The sequence below is a fragment of the Anser anser genome, assembly GCF_964211835.1.
Source record: "Anser anser genome assembly, chromosome: 19".
NCBI lineage: Eukaryota > Metazoa > Chordata > Aves > Anseriformes > Anatidae > Anser > Anser anser.
In genome coordinates this window covers 12,875,287-12,894,797 of record NC_139740.1, presented here as the reverse complement: position 1 = coordinate 12,894,797, position 19,511 = coordinate 12,875,287, and the positions used below count along the sequence as shown (strand labels likewise).

Here is a 19,511-nt window from a genome sequence, read left to right as displayed (position 1 = left end):
GATACCACGGGACAGCCCCGGCTTCCTCTGACCTCCCAGCCCTCTGCTTTTCCTCTTGTGCTTTCCTCCAAAACAAAATCAATCAATCAATTAGTCCTGTCTAATAGCGAAGCTGGAAATGCCAGCAGGCTGAAGGGAGTGCTTGAGTCCTTTTCCCTTGCTCTTTTCCTCTCCTTTCTGGCTCTGACTGAGCGGGGTGTCCGGCTCCTACAGACACCCCTGGCACCCAGCCGCAGCCAGCCCATCACCCAAATTCCCCTTGGCGAGGAGATAACCTCAGAACCGCAGCCTAGAAGTGGTTAATTCCCTCTTCCCAAAGTCAGCCCGAGCAGTAAAAATACGGAGACAGGGAGCCCTGCACCCTGCGTCCCCATGGGGAAAAGCAACAGCTGGAAACCTGGAAGCGAGCAGAGGATGGTGCAGTCACCTCCTGGGTTAATTCCTGAGGCTTCCAAAGCCCAGAAGGACACACCATGCCATGGGCCGGGCACAGCCGTCCCCCCAGCCCCGTGCCAGGACACCGTTAGCACTGCACGGCGCCGCTGGGACCGGAGCGCAGCAGCCGCCCCGTCCCGTCCCGTCCCATCCCGTCCCGCTGCGCCCAGCCCCGGGGCCGCCTTGTCGCAAGGCTCCACTCGCTCCCGTGACTCAGCCCCGCAACCTGCAATGAACCCAGCGCAGGAGAGGCCCCAAACCAAAATAGCAGGGCGGTTGCAAGGAGGTGCACCGCGTGAACCGGGCGGCGGAGGTTGCGCAAGGCTGTGCCCTGCTCGCGCCGGGGTTAGCTGCGGCTCGGGGCCCGTCCCCACTGCAAAAGAGCTGCGTTCCCAATTCGCAGCCGCCGACGGACGTCAGCTCTGCCGAGCAATGGAGACAAAGATCTTCGGTTCTGCTGCGAGGTGAATTCACCGCCAGGTCAGCCCTCTGAGCCTGCCTCCAGCAGGGGACGGTTTGTGGTGAGCAGCGCGGGAGCAAAGCGCTGGAAGAAGGCGAAGCAGAAAGGCCGGCAACGAGGGCTCCAGCAGGGTAATCTGCGTGTCCCGCAGCGCCGAAACATACAGAAACGTCGCCCAGCTGTGCCAATAGCAGAACCCATTTGCTTGCCATTCAATAAGCTCTGCGTTTCGGTAATTCAATTTTGAGGGTAATTTCCTGACTCAGGCTGATCTCCCCCGCTCTGCCCATTTTTCTCTTAATGCACCCTGCAAACGGGCTGCAGTCTGCTGCGTTTATCTGGGCCGATGTAGAAACCAGAGGGATGCAATTTCTCCTTATCTGCCAGCTTATTCTGGTTACGAGAGGCTGTTGGTCCCTCCGATAAGAGCACCTCTGCATTTTAGAGGCGTTCAGACCTTCTGAGTGCGGCGGGGAAGAGACGCTTTGATCGGGACCAGGCCGCACGGGAGAGGCTGCGATGCTTTAGGACGGTCTTTCCTGCCCCATCGCAGGTGCTGCAACCTTGCTGAGCTGTTTTATGGGCTTCGGCACCATCCTGGACTCTCCATTGCCGGGACCTTGGACTTCCCTTCCCAACCTGTCTCTGCCTCGACGCGTTCCTTGCACCCCGCTGCAGCGTCTGCTTGCAGGAATACCCCCGTGGGAGGAAAGGAGAGCTGCAGCACCTGCTGTCAGGCTCGCAGACCATCAGAGAGCAGCCACGTGCTCTTTGCTGAGGCTGACAATTCAGAGGAAATCGGGTGGTGACAGCAGACAGCTCTGCCAGCTGTACCAGCCGCAGCCAGGGAGCTGCAGGCAGCGCCGGGCGCAGCGCGGGGCCACCCCGACCTTCCTGCCGAGCTGCTGCCAGGGCTGGGCTGGGACCTGCAGGCATGATGAGGCAAGACAGAGTCCTCCCCTGACGTCCTGCTTTTCTTTAGAAAACAGATGCGACGCAAACCAGACCGAAATTCATCATACTTTAGGTGCTAGTGCAAGTAGGAGATGGGAGATAGGAGAGTTTTGCTTGCCTACGGCTTTCAGCGTAGGGCACAAGAGGCTTTAATATATATATAAAAAAAAAAAAAGCGGTTACAACACTTTGGCTGAACCCATCCCACATGTGCATCCAGCTGCATGAACTTCGGTGGCCCGGGGGAAAGGGCACGGCTCCTTGCAACCTCTGTGCAGGCGGTGGCAACGTCACCGAGCAGGACAGAGACACGCCGGGAGCACAGCTGGGCACATCCCCTGGTGGGCAATTGCACCCTGACTGCCCCGAGCTGCCCCCAGCACGAGCCTTGCCCCTGCCCAGCTCTGCTCGGAGCAGAGATGGCCCAGGGGGGTGCAAGGAGGAAGCACGAGGTGCTCCAACGACGCCCTCCCGCAGCCTCCTGACCCACCACGGAAAGAGGAGAGGAGGTGGTGGGCGGCAGGCACCCGGCCCCGGGATGTGCACGCTCCGGTTGCGTCCCCGGTGACCCCGTCCGTGGCCGTGGGCAGGTTGCACAAGCCTTGTTTGTGCGCGTGTGCCTCCCCGCCTGGCGCTCGGCTGTGCCGCAATAACGAACGGAGGCAAAAAAAACGCCGGGTGCTCAGGGCTCTGAGTCACCTCCGGGACCAGGAGGCTGGCAGCCGGCGGAGGAGGCTGCCCGCGTGGCACAGGGGCACGAGGCAGCAGGGGCGCACGCGGCAGGCCCGTTCCCCCTGGTGCCGGTGAGCACCAGCCTGAGCCTCCCTGCAAGGGCTGGGGAGGCGCCTGCAGAAAATCGCTGCGTAAAAAGCCCAAAATGCAAAATTTGACGGCGTGCCTGCACACACCCCATCTCCAGCAGTCTGATGGAAATCCCACAGGGGCCAAAGCCTCTTCTTCTCACCTTGTTTCGCCTAACTATTTTTTTACCCACCGATTTGATTTGCTTTGGTGGCTGCGCAGGTGCTGATGCAGTGCTCCGGCTCCGCACGCAGCCCCCGCGCAGCAGAAATCCTCTGCCACCAGCCTGCTCCCGCCCCAAATGGCCTCAAACCCCACAAATCACTTGCGGCTGCCCCAGCACCAGCTTGGCCCTGGGTGGGCATCAAGCCCCCCGTGCTGCACAAGCGGTAACAGCTTGTGGAAACCTTACTAGTGTCCAAGCGGTGACCAAGGGGATTTTGCTTCCCGCATCCCCGCTGCATCCTCCCATTGCCCTGGGAAGGATGCGGTGGTGGTGGAGAGCCCAGGGAGCAGCAGAGGCCATCGGGAGCCCGCCTGGGAGCCTCGGGGCCTCTCCTCTCACCCGGTTATCACGAGAAATCACAGCGTGGAGCTCCAGGGAGCCGAGCAGCAGAGGGAGTCACTCCCTCGAGTCACCGATACGCCGTAAATCACACCGGTATCTTCCCCCTGCCAAGGGCCGCTGGCTTCGCTGCCTTCCCATCGCAGAGCCCGCGTGCTCTGCTGCTTATCTCCGGCTAGGAAATCCACAGGAACTGCCGGCCGGGGAGGCCGTTTGTCAAGAGCCTCCAGCCCTCGCTGGGATTTTGCCAAGGGACTTTTGGTTTAGTTGCTGCTTTGTTTTCAAAACCTCGGCTGCCTGCTTCCAGTGGGAGTTTGCTGGAATCAGAACTGGAGAAAAGCTCTTGGAATCCGCCCGCGGAACAAAAGGCCTTTTGTGCAGGAGGGTCTGGAGGACGCGGCGGCTTTCAGTGCTGCTACCTTCGCTTCTCTTTTCTCCCTGCCGGGGAGCACCTGCCGGCGGAGCAGGGGGCACGGGCTGCAGCGCACGCCGGGGACACACGGACACGCGGACAGACGCCTCCCGCTGCGGCCAGCAGCAGGGCAGAGCGCTGCGTGCGGCAAAGCGCTCTCCAAAAACGCATCGTGGTGTGCAATCGCATACGGGTGCTGGGTGGCCTCACCCACGCCTGCAAACCCTTGGCTGCACTCCTGCATTTCCCCTAATTTACTGAGGTTTCGCCCCAAAACCCCACTACGTGTGACCACGCGCAGCCCCGGGCTCTGACCCCCTCCCCATCATTTAGCAGCAAGCCTCTTACACACAGCATAAAAGCGGGTGTCCTCACGGCCAGGGCGGGAGCAGGATGCATTAAACCACCTGCCCCAGCCCAGCCACAAACACTTCTGCTCTTCCTAACCCTGGAAAACTCAGCAGAGGAACAAAACTTTCCCCATTACTCTGCACAGCCCCCCAGAAAAACAGTTTTCTTAAGTCCGGCACGGGTCCGCTCCCCATCAGCCCACGAACACCACTTTGCTTCAGGTCTCACTCCAGTTCCAGTTTTAGTTTCCAGGCTTTTTAACACACTGGCACAGCACTGGGTGCTGCGAGGTCTTTTTCAGGCGTGCTTAATAATTCGGTAATCTGAATTACTGAGCAGGTGAGCTGCCCGCAGCCTGGGTGGCAGCGTGGCTCGGGGGCTGTCCTGCGGGGACAGGGGGCACCCACTGTGCCCCGTGCCCAGGGTCTCCCCTCCCCGAGCAACCTTTAGCGGAGGGAGATTTTGTGAGGGTTCAGACAAATGCAGTTGTCGACGCAGTCGGGATTGCCACCAACCTGCCTTTGTGCTCCCCAGCTAGGCAGCCCTCTTTTGCTATTCTTTTCTTTTTTTCACTTACGAGCTTGTTTGCTTATTTTGTACCAAAATAACCGACGGTGAGACTCGACAGCTCTGGACAGCGCAGCTGGCAGGACCTCACTCATGCTCCCTCTGCTGGCAATGCCTCCAGGCACCCAATGCTTCCCCCGACTGCCTGCAAACACGCGGGGGGCTCAGGGCGACCGCGGGCAAACCCTGCAGCACCTTTGGGTGCTGCCCAGCATCGGAGCAGCTCCGTGCAACCACGACCACGAAGTCTCGGCCTCGCTGTCCTTCAGCGATGTGTCTGAGTGTGCAAAAAGCCTCAGGAAGCTCCGAGCAGTGCTGGCGGAGGTGTGGAGGGCGCGGAGCAGCTCCCAGGGGAGCTCGGAGCCTCGGAGGGGTTTGTGCCAGCAGTCAGAGGGCACGAACATGTAGCTCGTCCTCCAGCCACCTGCTGAGAGCACACACGTGCTCGCACCTCACGTAATAAAGTAAAGCGAGGGGTATGCGAAGAACAAAAGCCTTTCCTCAGCTCTGGTCGTGCAGTTTTATTTCAGTTCGGAAAGCATTACGAACCTCCTGATGGAGCAGCACCGTGGCAGAAGACGGCACTTCTTGCCCTGTTTTTTTTTTTTTTTTTCCAGTCAAGTGTCCCTGACACAACCGGGCAGATTTTTCTCTACCCACATACGTCCACGTGGATCAAACCCTGTTAGGCTACATCTCTCCACCCAGCCTTCTAAATCAGGAGCTGTAAGTACAAACCTCCCTTTATAAGCCCTTCTGTCAAAGCCTCTACACAAGTCCCTGTGCGAGGTTCCAGGCTGCAGTTTCACTTACACACATAAACGCTCTCGAATCCGATACCGCTTTCTAACTTGCGAGAACGGACAAGCAGAAAGGGAAAAAAAGGAGCCAAGGGAGAGGAGGGTGGTGTAAATCATCCAGGCAGATCCCTGATGTCCACCCCACTTGGCACCAGGTCAGAATACACCCCCAGCCTCGTAAATCCTTACGCGTGTGCTCAACTGCGAGCACACCCAGTCCCGCTGACTCCTGCAAAAAAATAGGCTCGTCCGCTCCGAGTTTAACGCATGCATAAGGAGTTTCAAGATCAGAACATGAGAAAAAATAAATAAATTTAAAAAAATATCAGCTTCTATCGTAAGGGGAAAAAAAAAAAATCTCCAGACCCGTCTCCCATCCAACCTCCCAGACCGCTGCCTGCGTTCCGCTGCAGCGAGGCCTTTTGAAAGCAGAAGGAGGTGCTGCCTGGGGAGATGCTCGCACAGGATGGGCCCGAAACGCCGCGCCGGGAGGCGAAGTGAGCGCTCGCTGGTGCTGGGAGCGCTGGCATTGTTCTGAGGGACGCACAGGAAGAGTGAGAGGAGGAATGCTCGGCGATTGCAGGAAGCTGTTCCAGCCTCTTATCTGACAGAAAGCTTCTGATTTCATGCGGGGGAAGTACCAAATGTTTTTTGAGGGGGAAAAAAAAAATATCAAAAAAAAAAAAATCACGTGGTTAGCTCTAAAGGAAGCTGCCCGATGGCATGAATGAAGCTGAAGCCGGGCTAGGTGGAAGTGCTTGCCCAGGTGCCCGTGCCACCGCATCCTGCGAGCCCACGGGTCCCGCTGGCTGCCGAGAAGGGACCCGCTGTGAATTTAGGTGCTCTTATCTTCAGCGAGCGATTTACTACCGACAATCTTTGAATGCAGCATCTGTGTCGTCCTCCCCAGCTGCCAGGGGGTTATTTTGGGCTCTTCCTGCAGCTCAGATGCTGGTGCCAGGGGCTGCTGTGCGACGTCCCCCCGTGCCGGGCACGGCCCCGAGCTGCTCATTGAGTTAATTTGTAAAACCGATTCCTTGGCAGGAGCTCAAGTCCTCCGTAGAGACGTTCCAGGTTTTATTAGCATTGAGCAAATTACTGGCGTCCTTGGGAAAGGTAAGGAAGTCAGTCTGTTAATTGCCTTTATTGTTTTTTTTCTAGAGGGTATCTCCCAAAGGACGGCTCCACGCCACCCAGAGGAGCTCTCTGGTTACACAAGTGCCCATACAGGTACTGGCTGCTGGGGCTTCTTGCACAGGTACGTGAGGAAACTTCGGGTTTAGGTGTGCTAACTGCTTTATCAGGCTTTGTGCTCTGAGCTAAGCACTCGTCATCTCCAGCCTGGTTTCTCCTGGTAGGTTATTAGGGGATTATGGCTTCCAAGCCAGAGCCGAAAAAGCAAAAAAACGCTTCAGAAGGGGTTGGAAAACAACAGTATCTAGAGCACTGCCTTTCTTCTCCTTTAATAGGTTACTCTGTCAACCCCGTGCTTGTTAAATAAGAGAAAAATCTGCGGGCATGCAGTGAAGGTCAATCTTGTGGTTTTTGAAAACATTTAATTAGTACGGCTAAGTACCGAGGTCCTCCTGGGAGCGAGCTTCTGCGTTAACCACCAGCACGTCGCTGAGCAGAGGCACAAACCTGCAGGAGGGGCCGCAGGTCAGGTCTGCGTCCATCCCCAAAACTTCAGTGGTGGCCCAGCTTGCAATGAAAGCTGTCACGGTGTCTCTGTCCTGCTTCTAGCTCCAAAATCCGCATGCGGTTTGGAAATCCAGCTCAGACCCTGCTTGTGCAGGAGCTGGGTGCCCCCGTCGCTCCTCCAGGGACCCACCGGGGCTGCCCGAAGCCCTGTGCTCCTTCAGAGCCGTTCCTGCCAAGTGCTGGGGCTTCCTGCTCAAACAAATCGACTCAAGACGTGGTTTTGCCCAAAGGGGTTTTGGCATCCTGATGACAGCACGTCAAGTCCCTGCTTTTTTCCTTCACGGTGCACCCAGCTGGAAGAAGGGGGACAGCTGCTCTCGGGTCCTACAGGTGTTCAGCTCCTTGAATAAAGCCGCAATAAATGTCGGGCATCTGCTTCAATCCGCGGGCAGCAGCGTGCAGGAGTGCTACGATCACAGCCTGGCACCTCCTTTACAAGAGGCCACAGCCTCGGCTGCCTGAAAGGAGAAATCAATCCCAGTCCTCGCGAAGCCAAACTTGGCTTCATTTCTCGGTGTTTCTGCAGCGCCGGAGACCCTAATTGTAGGCAATTAAAGCAGCACTAGAAAGAAAGGGCTGTGTTGAAATCAAAGCTGGAAAGCGTGCCTCGAAATGGCTTCCAGTTGCGGGCACTGGAAAAGTGCCTGGGGAGCAAGGGGCCGGTGCCAAGGGCAGCGCTAGGTGCTGCACAGACCCTGCCCGGAGCCGCTGCCAGCAGGACCTTCTCGTCCCGTGCACCCTTCTGCAGGGAAGGCTTCGTCTCCTGCACGCAGGTACCTGCGTGGGCATGCAGGGCTGCTCGTGGGGCTCCCGTGCTCCTGGGGAAGAAACGGGATGGGATCTGCTGGGAGCCTGCGAGGGATCGAGGCTGGGGAGAGGCAGCCATCGATGCCGATCGAACCCTTCTCACCCTTTCTGCTCGGTGCTGCTGCTCGGGGCAGGGCCGGATGGGGACTTTTTGTTGCTCCGATAGCTCCAAAGTAATGACTTTATTTTTATTATTTTTTTTTTTGAGTCATTCTCCATCTGACCTTGAACTCCTGGAGAAGCAATAAACGTCCGTAAGAGGAAGGATAATAACGCGGAGCGAAGCTGTGATTTTCATAAAGCAACTTGCTGCTCGAGTGTCAGACGAGCCCCGGTGACATCGCGCGAATGAGAAGTGTCAGGCTCGGACCCCACCGCAGGAGGAAAATAAGCACAAAAACATGTTGCTTGAGACGTCCGCGGCAGAGCCGGCACACGATGCTCTGAGGCCATTTGGCACCGGCGAGCGTTGTTTTATTGAGTGCAATTACATATTTTTGTTTAGAAAAAGATTCTCCTTCAAAAGCAGCTACGAAGCCTTTGCTTATTCAGCCTTCATAAAAAGCCTCTCGCTGCAGACACAGTCAAGTGTTGACTCCTGTACTTATTTTCTATTGCTGCCTTATCTTTGGCATCTCATCTGCAACTTTTACTGTTTTTTTCCACTGGTTTCATCAGAGTGCAGTAAAAGTGGATGTTTTTTGGGCTTCAATTCTGCTAATGATTTTTGATCTGCTCGGTGCAGGCTAGGAAAATCTAGCCGTGATTATAAAATTGCAAGCTAAGTAGGCTAACAAAACAGCAACAGCAAGAAACTGGATCAGCTCTGCTCAGTGGAGTTTTCCTGCTTGAACAGGGGGAAGAAAAAAAAAAATGCTTTTTCTCTGAAATCTTTCTTACAAATATGAAACCGCCTCAGCCGTAGAGGCTGCTCCCTCCGGCTGCTTGCACAATGCTCCTTGGGCTTCGCTGCACTCGGCTTTTTGCAGCAGCCTAATAAGCAACGGCCATCGCTCCTGGGGTGATTAATGGGGAGCAAGAGCAGCCCGAGCAGCTCCCACCCCAAGCTGCTCTCCCGATGCGGTCGGATGCTGCTCTCGCCGTGCTCAGCCTCTGCGTGGCTACAGGGTGCAGATCCTGAGCGGCGCCGAGCCAAGGCTTTGCCAGCACCAGCAGACCGAGATGCGCGAGCGGCTGCCTGGAGCTTTGACGAAGGATGTTGAGCATCTGTTTGCAACATCTCCAAAGTCAAGATGACTCAGAAGTGCTTTAGCACCCCAGAGACTTTAATGATGGGATGAACTCTCTGAAACGTCAACCAAGTGTTTGGGATTTCCTGCTTGAAGGGAAGGATAGCTTTAATTTTGGCTTTGAGGCAAAAAAAAAAAAAAAAAAAAAGCCCTACAAACAAGAGTGTCGGGCTTCCCCCCTCCAAATGGCTTTTTACTGAGCCAGGGTTACTGTGCAAGGACGCTTTTCCATTTGTACTTGTCAACATGCAAAATAACGCGGATTTGGAAGACAAAAACAAACAAACAAACAAAAAACCCTTTTTGCACAATGAGCAGGTCTGGAAATCATACCGAATGGCCTTCACCGCTCTGCCCCCACAGGCCATAATACCTGGCGCAGCGCAGCTCCGGGTCCTCGACCTGCTTTAGCGCTAGCATTGCTCCAGCTGATAATGGTAATTTCTTACACTAGTCCCAGTCGGGCCCTAAGGAAGGGAGCTAAGCAACCCTACAGGTAATTAAACCTCTATTATTTATAGCTCTGGCTGTGGCTAAAATGAAAAGAGCGGCGCCGGGGGTTCTCCAGCCACCAGTGACCCCACACGGTCGCACCATGTCCCACGGCACCCGCCGGTGCTGCCGTGTCCCCTGCGGCTCCCCAGGCTGGGAGCAGGGACACGGAGCAGCCCACAGCCCGCACCAGGACGAGCACCGGGCTGCAGGCTCGCGGGGTGACAGCAGGTAGCCCTGGAAAGGGTTTGGGAGCACGGTGCCCAGCCTTTGGGGTAACAGGTCCTGTCCTCCCAGTGCACCCACAGGGGTCTGCAGGCATGCTCCTGCTCCTGCGCTGTTTAACTCTACGCCTTTCCTCATTTTCCACCTTTAAAAAGCAACGGGAGCTCGTTTTAGATGTGATCCCTCTCCGAGAGCCTTCTACAGATGATGTTACAGTTCTTTTCAGCAAGAGAAAATAGACGAGTGACCCCAAATGCACGTGTTTAAAAAATAATAATAAAAAAAAAAAGCTAAACAAGCAAACGAAAACAACTCTGTAGTCATCTTATGTATTTGCAACCACAGCACACAACTGACAAGTCTGCCTTGTGACTTGCAAGGTAATTGTGTTCCATTAATGCCAATGCTCCTGGAAGAATGAAGTGTCTCATCCCTCTAAATTACGCCTGTGGTTTTAATTGAGTATCATTTGCTTCACCTTAGCAGCTTGCGTATGTGTCACGGGAGGGAATTCACCCCAGAGGAAGATCCATTTTTTTTTTTGGCGACTAAACGAAACGAACGAGCACCACGTAGTGTGGCGGTGAGAAACCCAAACTTTTTTCAGCTGGGAGGAGAAAGCACTTCTTTACTCCTTTTCCTCTGCGACTTATCACTTTTATTGCTATAATTACTTCTGTAGCTTGAGCTTTTAAATGCGTATATTTTCCTGCCCCTGCTGAGCAGCGTGCTCAGCTCCAGGGAGCTGCTGCCCTGACCACGCTGCTGGCTCTTGGGCCACCTCGGTGCCAGGACGCGGGACAGGGCACCCCAAAATACATTTGGTTTCGGCACCCCAGCACTGCTGCCTGCAGCAGAGGGTTGCCAGCACCTCCAGCAGCACTGCAAGCAAATCCTTCCCCGGTGCAATGCAGGGAGCAGGAAGCAAGCCAGCGGCCGGAGGCACTCAGCTGGGTGCCTCGGTTCCCCCTCGCTCAGCTGCACCGTGCAGCAATTTGGCTCGTGTCAGACATCGTTTCTAGCCTAGCACTTTCCACCCCGGCCATCTGCTTTGCTTTCACCCCGTGCTACTCAATTCCTCCAGCACTGCATTGCACGAGACTTTTAAACTCCTTTGTGTGCATCTGCCCGCTCCGAACACGGGCAGACTCCCACCACCAAAGCAGACAGGACGTGCAACAGGGTGAGAGAGCGACTCAGCGGGGTCTCTTTTAAAAATAAAAAAATAAAAATAAAAACAGCATACAATTTGCACTGAAATGGGTTGCGTTTGCTGCTAGGCCAAGCCTTGCTAAGCTGGCACCTCCCTGGCCGTGCCGCGGCGGAGCCTCCCCTTGCCAAGCGCCGCTCAGCGCGGTAATGGCGAGGCGCTGAGCTGGTGCTGACGAGGCACGTTGCACAACCTCCAGCAGCCTCCCAGTGCTCACGGGTTAATTTTATACCAGCAAAGACCTGCCACCTACCCGGGATGGCAGCAATGGTGGTGGTTGTTTTTTTAAAAAGCTACCATTTCGGATTTGCGTTTTGTTCCGTGGCAATTTCTAGCTGGAAAAAAAAAAGAAAAAAAAAAAAAAAAGAGCATTTTGCACGAAATGTGTTATTCTGCATAGGTGCAGGGCCTTTGGTCAAAGTCCATAGGGTACACGCTCAGCCAGCATCACGTGGGATGTGGTTCTCATGAGTGCAGGATCCCTTTGCAGCCAGAGCGCAAAAAATTGCGTTTGGAGCAACAAATTGTGAGAATTCGGAATGAGATCAATGAGCAGCAACACTCAGTAGTTAGACGTACCTCATTTCCATGAACTGTTTATGAATTACTGCTCTAATGGCCACTGTTTCCCCTTCCTTTCTCTTACTTTAGCGGAGAAGTTTGCATATTTGCAGGTTGCTCCTCTGATGTGGGCTTCGCAGGTGAATAATTCCCCCGTTACGACGAATTTGGGAGGCTCCCGAACGTATCTGCTGTCACGAGAGTTCAGATTTATAGCCTCAAACTGCATTTAGCTTGTAATTAATATGGACTTCCGCTTTTTTTTTCTTTTCTTCCAGAATAATATCCTATTAGTCATGACAGCCAAATGCTCCACGTTTGGGTGAGGATTCAGCCCCCGAGCCACCGCCACAGCCCAGCCCCATGCTCCGGAGCGGGCTGAGGGACCCTCGGTGCTCGGGGAAGCCTTGTTTTCCGTGGGCTGTTCCATCCAACTAAAAGCACCATTTTGCAACTGAGAAGAGGACTGGAAGCGGAAAAGAGCAGGCAGCAAAACGCAGGCGCCTGCGCCCGGTTGCATCCTGCGGATCTGATCCATGTTTTGTTGCCCGCGAAGCCTCGAAGTCCATCAGAGCGCAGGTGGCACGGCTGAATATTGCAAGCACGATGCTGCAAGCATCTTCTGCTTTCTGCTGCGGCCAGGGCCGAAGGGAAGTGCAGTTTCCACGCTCCAGGCAGAGTTTTGCCTCCTCCAGCAGCGCCGTGGCCGTGCAGAAGCCGATCTCCGCGCAGCACAGGTAGCGGCCGCGGAGCGGGGCTGCGCTCAGCCCGGCGAGGCTCTTTGCGGGGAAGAAGTCTTATCAGAGAGCGGCCCTCTTGATTACCGTCCCCCCTGACAGGCAGCACTAAAAAAATTAACCTCTGCCAAATTCTCAGAACAACTTTGGAACCAGTTCAAAGCAGGGAGAGGGCTCCGCAGCTCGGCAGCTGGCTGGAGCCCTGCGCTGTATTTTAGAAAGCTGCCGAGCAACCTCCCCTGCAACACACGTGAAAGCTGATCCCGAAATGCAGATTGTGGCTCATCTAATTCATCCCGGAGAGCGATACCTCGGGTGCAAGCCCCTGAGCTGCAGCCCCTTCCCAAGCAGGACCTGAGCCCGGACAGCTGAGCTCGGTGAGTTATCTGCGCCAGGAATTCCGGCTTCGGCGCTCGCGTTGCAGAGCAGGAGATGGACGGAAAACGGATTCAAGAATGATGCCATTCATTGAGATCATGTTTTGTGGGTTGGCTACTCGCGTTTTCCCATTTTCCTGGTACTGAGGATGGACAAGGCCGGCGTCGGCGTGCGTGGGGGCTGCGTGGTGCTCTGCGGGTGGGCTGCGGGGACACCCACGGGTCCCTGCCCGGCCCCGGCTCCCCGAGGCCACGCTCTCCCACCCCAGGCTTTGCAGGGACCCCCAGCAAGCGGCTGCTCCCCACGCAGCTCCTGCCCCCGTGGGTCCTGCAGGGACCCTCCTGCGAGCAGCAGCGAGCTCCGGGTATCATTTTGTTCAAATTTTGCATTATCAAACTTCCTTGGCTCTTCCTATCGGAAACTTTTACAATTCTCTGCTTGGCTGGAAAAGATGACTGCAGCAAACCCAAATTAGGAATAAATTATACAACAACTTTACATTTTTCTTACAAAGGAAAACTGTGTGGCAAGAGCTGCGAAAGCACCTCCTTCCTATGTCCTCCCAGCAAGGCTCGCAGTGGATGGCCACCGACTTCGCAGACGTCTCGGGAAAACAACGCAAAACAAGCCCAAAGCCAGCCCCAGTCCCAGGCTGGGGGCTGCTGTCCCCCCCGGGGCGTGCATTCCCTCGCCCCCCTGCTCCCCACTCCGCGTGACGGCTGCAAAATGCACGAGCAGGCAGCTGCAAGAGCAAATCCCCGCGTTCAGAGGAGCTCGGAAAGCTGCATCTGTGTGGCCGGGCGCTGACATATGTGCAGCTATTTTCACAATGAATGGCCGGAGCAGCAACTCCTGAAACATCTCCGCCTGCTCCTGCAGGGACTGTTGCATTCCCACAGCATTTTTTGCAATATTCAATTCCCCAGCTCCCACCCCCCCCCCCCCGACACGCAAGCCCTTGCAGGACACAAGGCAGAGCGAGTCCGGAATAGCCACCGAGTTAAAAAGCAAGCTCAAGCCTTTCCCACGCTGCTGGCAAAAATCACTGCTGTCCCCTACCCAGCCCTGCCCCTCCCGCTGCATCCCAAGCACCGAGCCCCTGCTCCGAAATGCCAAATAAAGCCCCCCCTGCACGCTCTCAGCGACCCGGTGCTGCAAAGCACACTGCTGCCTCCGACCAAAAGTTACAAAATATTAACGGGGGGGTGAGGAGGGGGGGGGAGATCGCTGGAAAATGATCTCAGTCCTGGCACAAGAACAATACTTTCCCATGGAAACATAGGTATATATTTAATTCCTGGTAACTCCACTCAAGTTTCACCTTTCATCTCGTCCACGGACTCCTTTAAAAGTTTCATTTAATTTTGCACTTGCAATTAGCTCTAATTCTCATGCACCGTGCCCATTTTGCATGCACACATCCAGCAGCAAACGCAGCTGCTCTTCAACACCCTTTATCTGTCCTGACTGTGCAAAAGGCAAAAGAAAAAAAGGGCTCAGCAATCCCCGCAGAAGAATTCAAATAACGTCAATGCACAGCTGAACTGCGAGCCCTGCCTTACAGGAACTGTGTGTGTGAGTGCGTGTGTGGCTGCAAAAAGGCACACGCTAAACAGGAAATGCAACTGAGAGCCACTGAAAAAGCCTCAAACTTCAAAATGCAATTGCATCCCGACAAAATGCATGCATGCACTGCGAAATGCATGCACGCCTTCTTGCACGTTTTGCAACGAAACGGAAGCAGGAGCCTTACCTCTCGCCTGAGACATTTTCCCCTTTGCTTTGCTGGGGGGGAGGGGAAGCACAAAAGACTTTGCCTTGCCTCTCCTCTGGAGCTAGTTTTGCAACAAAGATGCGGACTGCAAGCGCCCAAAAAATAAAAATAAAATAAAATAATAAAATAAAATAAAAAATAAAAATAATAAAAAAAAATCTTCGTGCAACGGTGGGAGGTGGGGGGGGGGGGGACTTCTCCCGCCCGCCTGCTGCAGCAGCAGCAGCAGCAGCAGCTCTCCTTGCAGCTCGGGGGGGGGGCCGTGCAATTGCACGCTTTGCAGGGCAGCTTTGGGGGCGGGGGGGGCGGCCTCCCCCCGCTGCTTGCACGCCGAGGGCAGGCTGCGCTGCACCTACATGATGGGCCAGGGCTGGCAGCTCGCAGCTCCAAACTTGGGAGCTGGGGGGGGGGGGGGGAGTGGGGGCCGCACTGCGCACGCGCGCCGCCGGCGGCCGCCGCGCGGCCTGATGGGAGTTGTAGTTCTTGGGACCCCCCCCGCCTCGCGGCGCCGCGCTGCCTGCAGGGGGCGGCGCTGCGCTGCTGCGCGCCCGCGGAGGCTGCGCGGGGAGGGGGGGGGGGGGAAGGGGGAAAGGGGAAAGGGGAGGGGGGATGTGCTGCTGGGGGGGGGGAAGGGGGGTTGGGGGAGGTGCACGGGGGTACAGTGGTGTGGTGCGTGTGCTGGCAGGGCTGTGCCGGGGGTGGGTTTTACCCAAATTGCGGTGGGAGCGGGGAGGGGGTTGTGTGCGCTTGCCTGCATGCAGCCCTGCGGGCGTACCTGCGTGCACCTTTATGCAGCCTTCCCTGCACCCCTGTCTGCATCCCCGCGTGCATCCCTGCATGCACCCCTGCCTGCACCCCTGGGTGCATCCCTGCTTGCATCCCTTCCTGCGTCCGTCTGCACCTGTCTGCATCCCTGCATGGATCCCTGCATACATCCCTGCATGCCCCCCTTGCGTGCAACCCTGCCTGCGCCTGCCTGCATCCCTGCTCTCATCCCTGCCTGCACCCCTGCGTGCATCCCTAGCTGCACCTGTCTGCATCCCTGCATGCATCCCTGCTTTCATCCCTGCTTGCATCTCTCTGCACCTTTCTGCATCCCTGCCTAAATCTCTGCTTTCATCCCTGCGTGCACCCCTGCGTGCGTCCCTGCTTTTATCCCTGCCCGTATCCATGTGTGCACGCTTGCCTCCCCCCCGCGTGCGTCCCTGATTGCATTCCTGCTTGCATCCCTGCTTGCCCCTTGCATGCTTCCCTGCCTTCACCCCTTGCATGCACCCCTGCTTTCATCCCTGTCTGCACCCTGCTTGTCTCCCTGCCTGCACCCCTGCCTGGATCCCGGCCTGCACCCTGCCTGCGTGCCCTGCCATTATTCGGTGCTCCCAGCCCGGTGCTGGCGGCAGGACGCGGTTGCTGCTGGCACAATTCTGCTCTGGAAGTTACCGGGTGCGGGGAGAAAGGCAGTGGCTGCTTAGCGTGGGCACTTCCCGGATGGATTCTGGGGCTGCTGTGGGCCTGGGGAAATGATCAGTGGGTTGGCTGCAGGCGGAGGTGAACGCAGTGGGGTGGCATGGCCAGGATGCAGGCAACGGGGGGGTGAGGAGGTGGCACCAGCAGGGCCCTTGCAGGCAGCCCCATTGCCCCCTCCACGCGGTGGGGTCAGGCAGGTGCTGCTGACCCCCTGCAGGACGGGGAAGCCTATCGTGCTGTCCTGCTCTCTGCAGTGAACATGAGAAACGGGGGTGTAAAAACGTGCCGGAAAGAGCAAAAAAATATGCATGCCGTTTTGTCCCCATTGCTTTTAGATTTTAAGGCACCACCGGAGACAACCTTCTCATCCTTGTGTTCGTACGGTGCCGGGGGCACCGCACCGTTGTGCGCAGCACGGCAGCGGCCTCGCGGCTGCTCTTAGGCACATCAGACAGCATTAAGGATTTGCAGCCTTTTTGTCTTCTCCCCTTGCGGGCAGAGCAGATGCAGTGAGCGTGTCCCAAGCCTGCGGCGGGTTTTCTGCAGGGCCCTGAGCCACGTGGGCCGCTTGGAGAGTTCCTAGGGAAATAAAAGCTCTTGGCCTTCCTAAAGCAGCCCTTTACAATAAATATTTCATTATGGGAACACTGGAACAACAACAACAACAATAAACAACACCTAAGTGATAAGAAACGTGCGCTTTAAAAATATTTCCAGCTGAACTAGTGGCAAAGATGCTCGTTTATACCCAGCGAAATGCAGGTGCCAGAGGTGTGAAATCCTGAGCAGAGGCTGCCGGAGGGGCACCCGAGGTGGGAAGCAGCGCTGCCCCTTCTCCGGTGGGTTTCCCTTGGGCTGGGCAATGGGAATGGTCATAGAGCTCTGTAGAGCTTTTCAAGCTCTAGATCCTGCAGGCTGTGCCCGACTTCCCCTTGTTCCAGGCAGGATTCACCCTGCTCCTCCCCAGCAGCAGGCTCAGGCCCCCAGCCCTTCTGTTCACACCATCTCCTCCTCCGGCGTGCGGCGCTTCCGAGCTGGGGGAAGGAACGAAGGCCTTTTGCCTTCTGAGGACTTGTTAAGTCATTTTTTAAACACCGCGGGAGCTGCTGGCTGCAGGTTTTGTTTCCAACAAGACGCCTCGATTTGCCACGTAGCAATTAGCTCGCCGGAGCAGACGCCGAAGCAGAGCAGAGCGATCTGTCCTCCAGCGGCTGCAGACCTGGGAGCTGCGGGGAGGCGGCCGGAGAAGCCTTGTGCAAGGCTGTGCCTCCCAATGCACCTAATTACCTTCCCCAGGAGCATCGCTTTAATCATCCTGTTGTGGCAATAAGCGGTGTCCTGCCGCCTGCATACCTGGGCAGTGACTTTTTGGAGAGCAGCTCGCGAGCTGGGCTGCAGGACGCGTACAGGAGGTGGGTAGTTGCATTTAGCAGGGTGACGGAGCCCCTGCAGCACCCCGCCGTGCTCCCTGTGATGCCTGGTGTGCCTGTGCAGCTCCAGCGCTTGCAGGAGTCGGTCCGGATCCTCCCTGGGACGCTCACGCATCAAAGCAGTGGTAACAAAAAGCCACGAAATCAAAGCTCCCGGAGACAGATCAGCTCGCAGGGAAGAAAGTTCGTTGGATGATGGATCCACGAGGCTGCACGAAGAGATCTGATTTCCAAGCCTGGCCATAACTTTTCCTCTAGCACCGACTGTCTCTACGTCGTCCTTTCAATTTTATGCATGTTTATGGTTTGTTTATTCCTCCCCTCAGCTTGCTCCCTCATTGCTAAGAGATGAATTTGCTGCAGAAAAAGAAAAAAAAAAAGATAAACATGCCATGGTTTCAGGATACAACTGAAAAATCTCATCTGTGCATTTGTAAAGAGCTGCTTTGCACTGAGGTACGGATTTGTTTTAGGCTCGGCACTTCCCGGCCCGCGCTTTGATCAGGGCGCTTGGAAGGCACGCTGTGCCATGGGGCGGTTTTGTCCAGTAAAAATACAATTAGAGGCTTCGCTTTCGGTGTTTGCACCAATGATTGCTTGTAAATAATCTACAGGCCAAAAATTAATCCCGGCGCTGCGTCCACAAACAATGCCGGCTCGAGGAGCGCCGCTTCTCGGAGCCCTCCTGCTTTGCTCCTCCATGACCATCACCGGGATTTCTTTATCGCTGTGTTTCCATCTCAGCCACCTGGGTGTTCAGGATATGTTCCTCCCTGTGCCACAATCCTTCACTGCAGGTTGCTGCACTGAGTTTAGCAGGTGCAGCCCCCGGCGCTGTGCGTGCTTTGTAACCTCTGAGGCGCAGACAGTGCAGAATGGAGAGGAGCGACGGGGTGTCTGCAGCCCCGCTGAGCTCCTTGTGCCGGGGCTTTTGGGCTCCAAATCACGCTCTGCCCAGCACCCCGGGGTGCAGAGGCACTGCCACTATTACCCTAAAACCGGTGTGTATTTTGGGTGATGACCCTGTGCATGGCAGGACAGCAGTCACGGTGCCTGGGAAGCGGGACCTTCCAAAACCAATACACTTCGTGCATGAAGGATTCAGGCAGAAGGAGCGTGGCCGGGCAGCATCCACGGCAGGGAGACGTCGAGCTATCCTATCCAAGGCGATCCTATCCCCTGGGCAGGATCTTGGGGAATTTGCCATCATTTTTTAGCTGAGGTCGGCCCCAGCGGAGGTGATTGCACGAGGACGGGTGGACACCAGCTGGTTCCCTCCTGCTGCTGGGGCGCAGCGCGCACACCTCACCTCTCCTCCAGAGCATGAAAAGTGTCGGTGCTGAGCAGGATGAGTGCTCTGCTGGCCGTGGGGCAGGCAGATGGGGCTGGGCTCAGCTCCAGCAGGTGAATTTGCCCCAGGAGTTTCTCCAGGACGAGAGGGACCAGCTGGGCAGAGGGGGGCTCCGCGGGGACGGCTGGGGACGGAGCTCGAGGAAGGGCCAAGGCGAACAGCGGGTGCAGATGCTGAGGAGGAGAAAAACGCTTTACGAGCGAGGAGGTGAGAAACAATGAGCCGTCCTAAGCACGGCCGCTTCTGGGAGCAGAGACCATCTGCTCCTCGTCCTGAATGGTGCCAGGCGATCGCCCCCCTTCTTTTGTTCCCCGATTTAAAGGGGATTGCAGGCTGGGAGCGCTGTGAAAGCCCAGCGGAGTTCCTGAGGGTTCAGCTCCGCCGTGGCTTTTGTTCTGCCTTGCCTCTGCCACTTTTTTCCCCGGCATTTTCCCTTGCAGCCGCTTGCATGCCACGTGTTGTCCCACCTCGGATGGGTAGAAGTGCCGGGGGACACCGCAGCCAGCAGCGCGCTGCCCCCGGGCAGGTGGGGAGCTCGGGGGGACACTGACCAGAGGGGCATTGACCAGGGGCTGAGGGCTTCACAGCTCTTAAACGTGGTGGAGGCCGATATACAAAACCTGCTTACAGCTTAGGAACTGAAGAAATAATAAAGTGTTAGAGCTACAACCCCCGCTGGATAAGAGCATGGGCTAGCACGCTTTTCCAGGCAAAACGAGGGCGGTGCTGGTCTCTTTTAGGCTAAAGAAGAGGGGTAGAGATGAAGGTGCTCTATCTCAGACT

General features: G+C 56.2%; 1 protein-coding gene across 2 annotated transcripts in view; it reads right to left on the bottom strand.

The window, feature by feature from the left end:
• Positions 1-14,837, bottom strand: part of MAP2K6 (mitogen-activated protein kinase kinase 6) — a 55,762-nt gene extending 40,925 nt beyond the window's left edge. For both annotated transcript variants that reach the window (XR_014574094.1, XM_083805736.1), the window contains exon 1: positions 14,460-14,837. Coding sequence is in view for 1 of the 2 variants with exons in the window: in XM_083805736.1 (XP_083661862.1) it covers positions 14,460-14,475 (16 nt within the window). In the remaining variant the exon portion in view is untranslated. The remainder of the gene's footprint in view (positions 1-14,459) is intronic.
• Between the last annotated feature and the right edge of the window lie 4,674 nt (positions 14,838-19,511).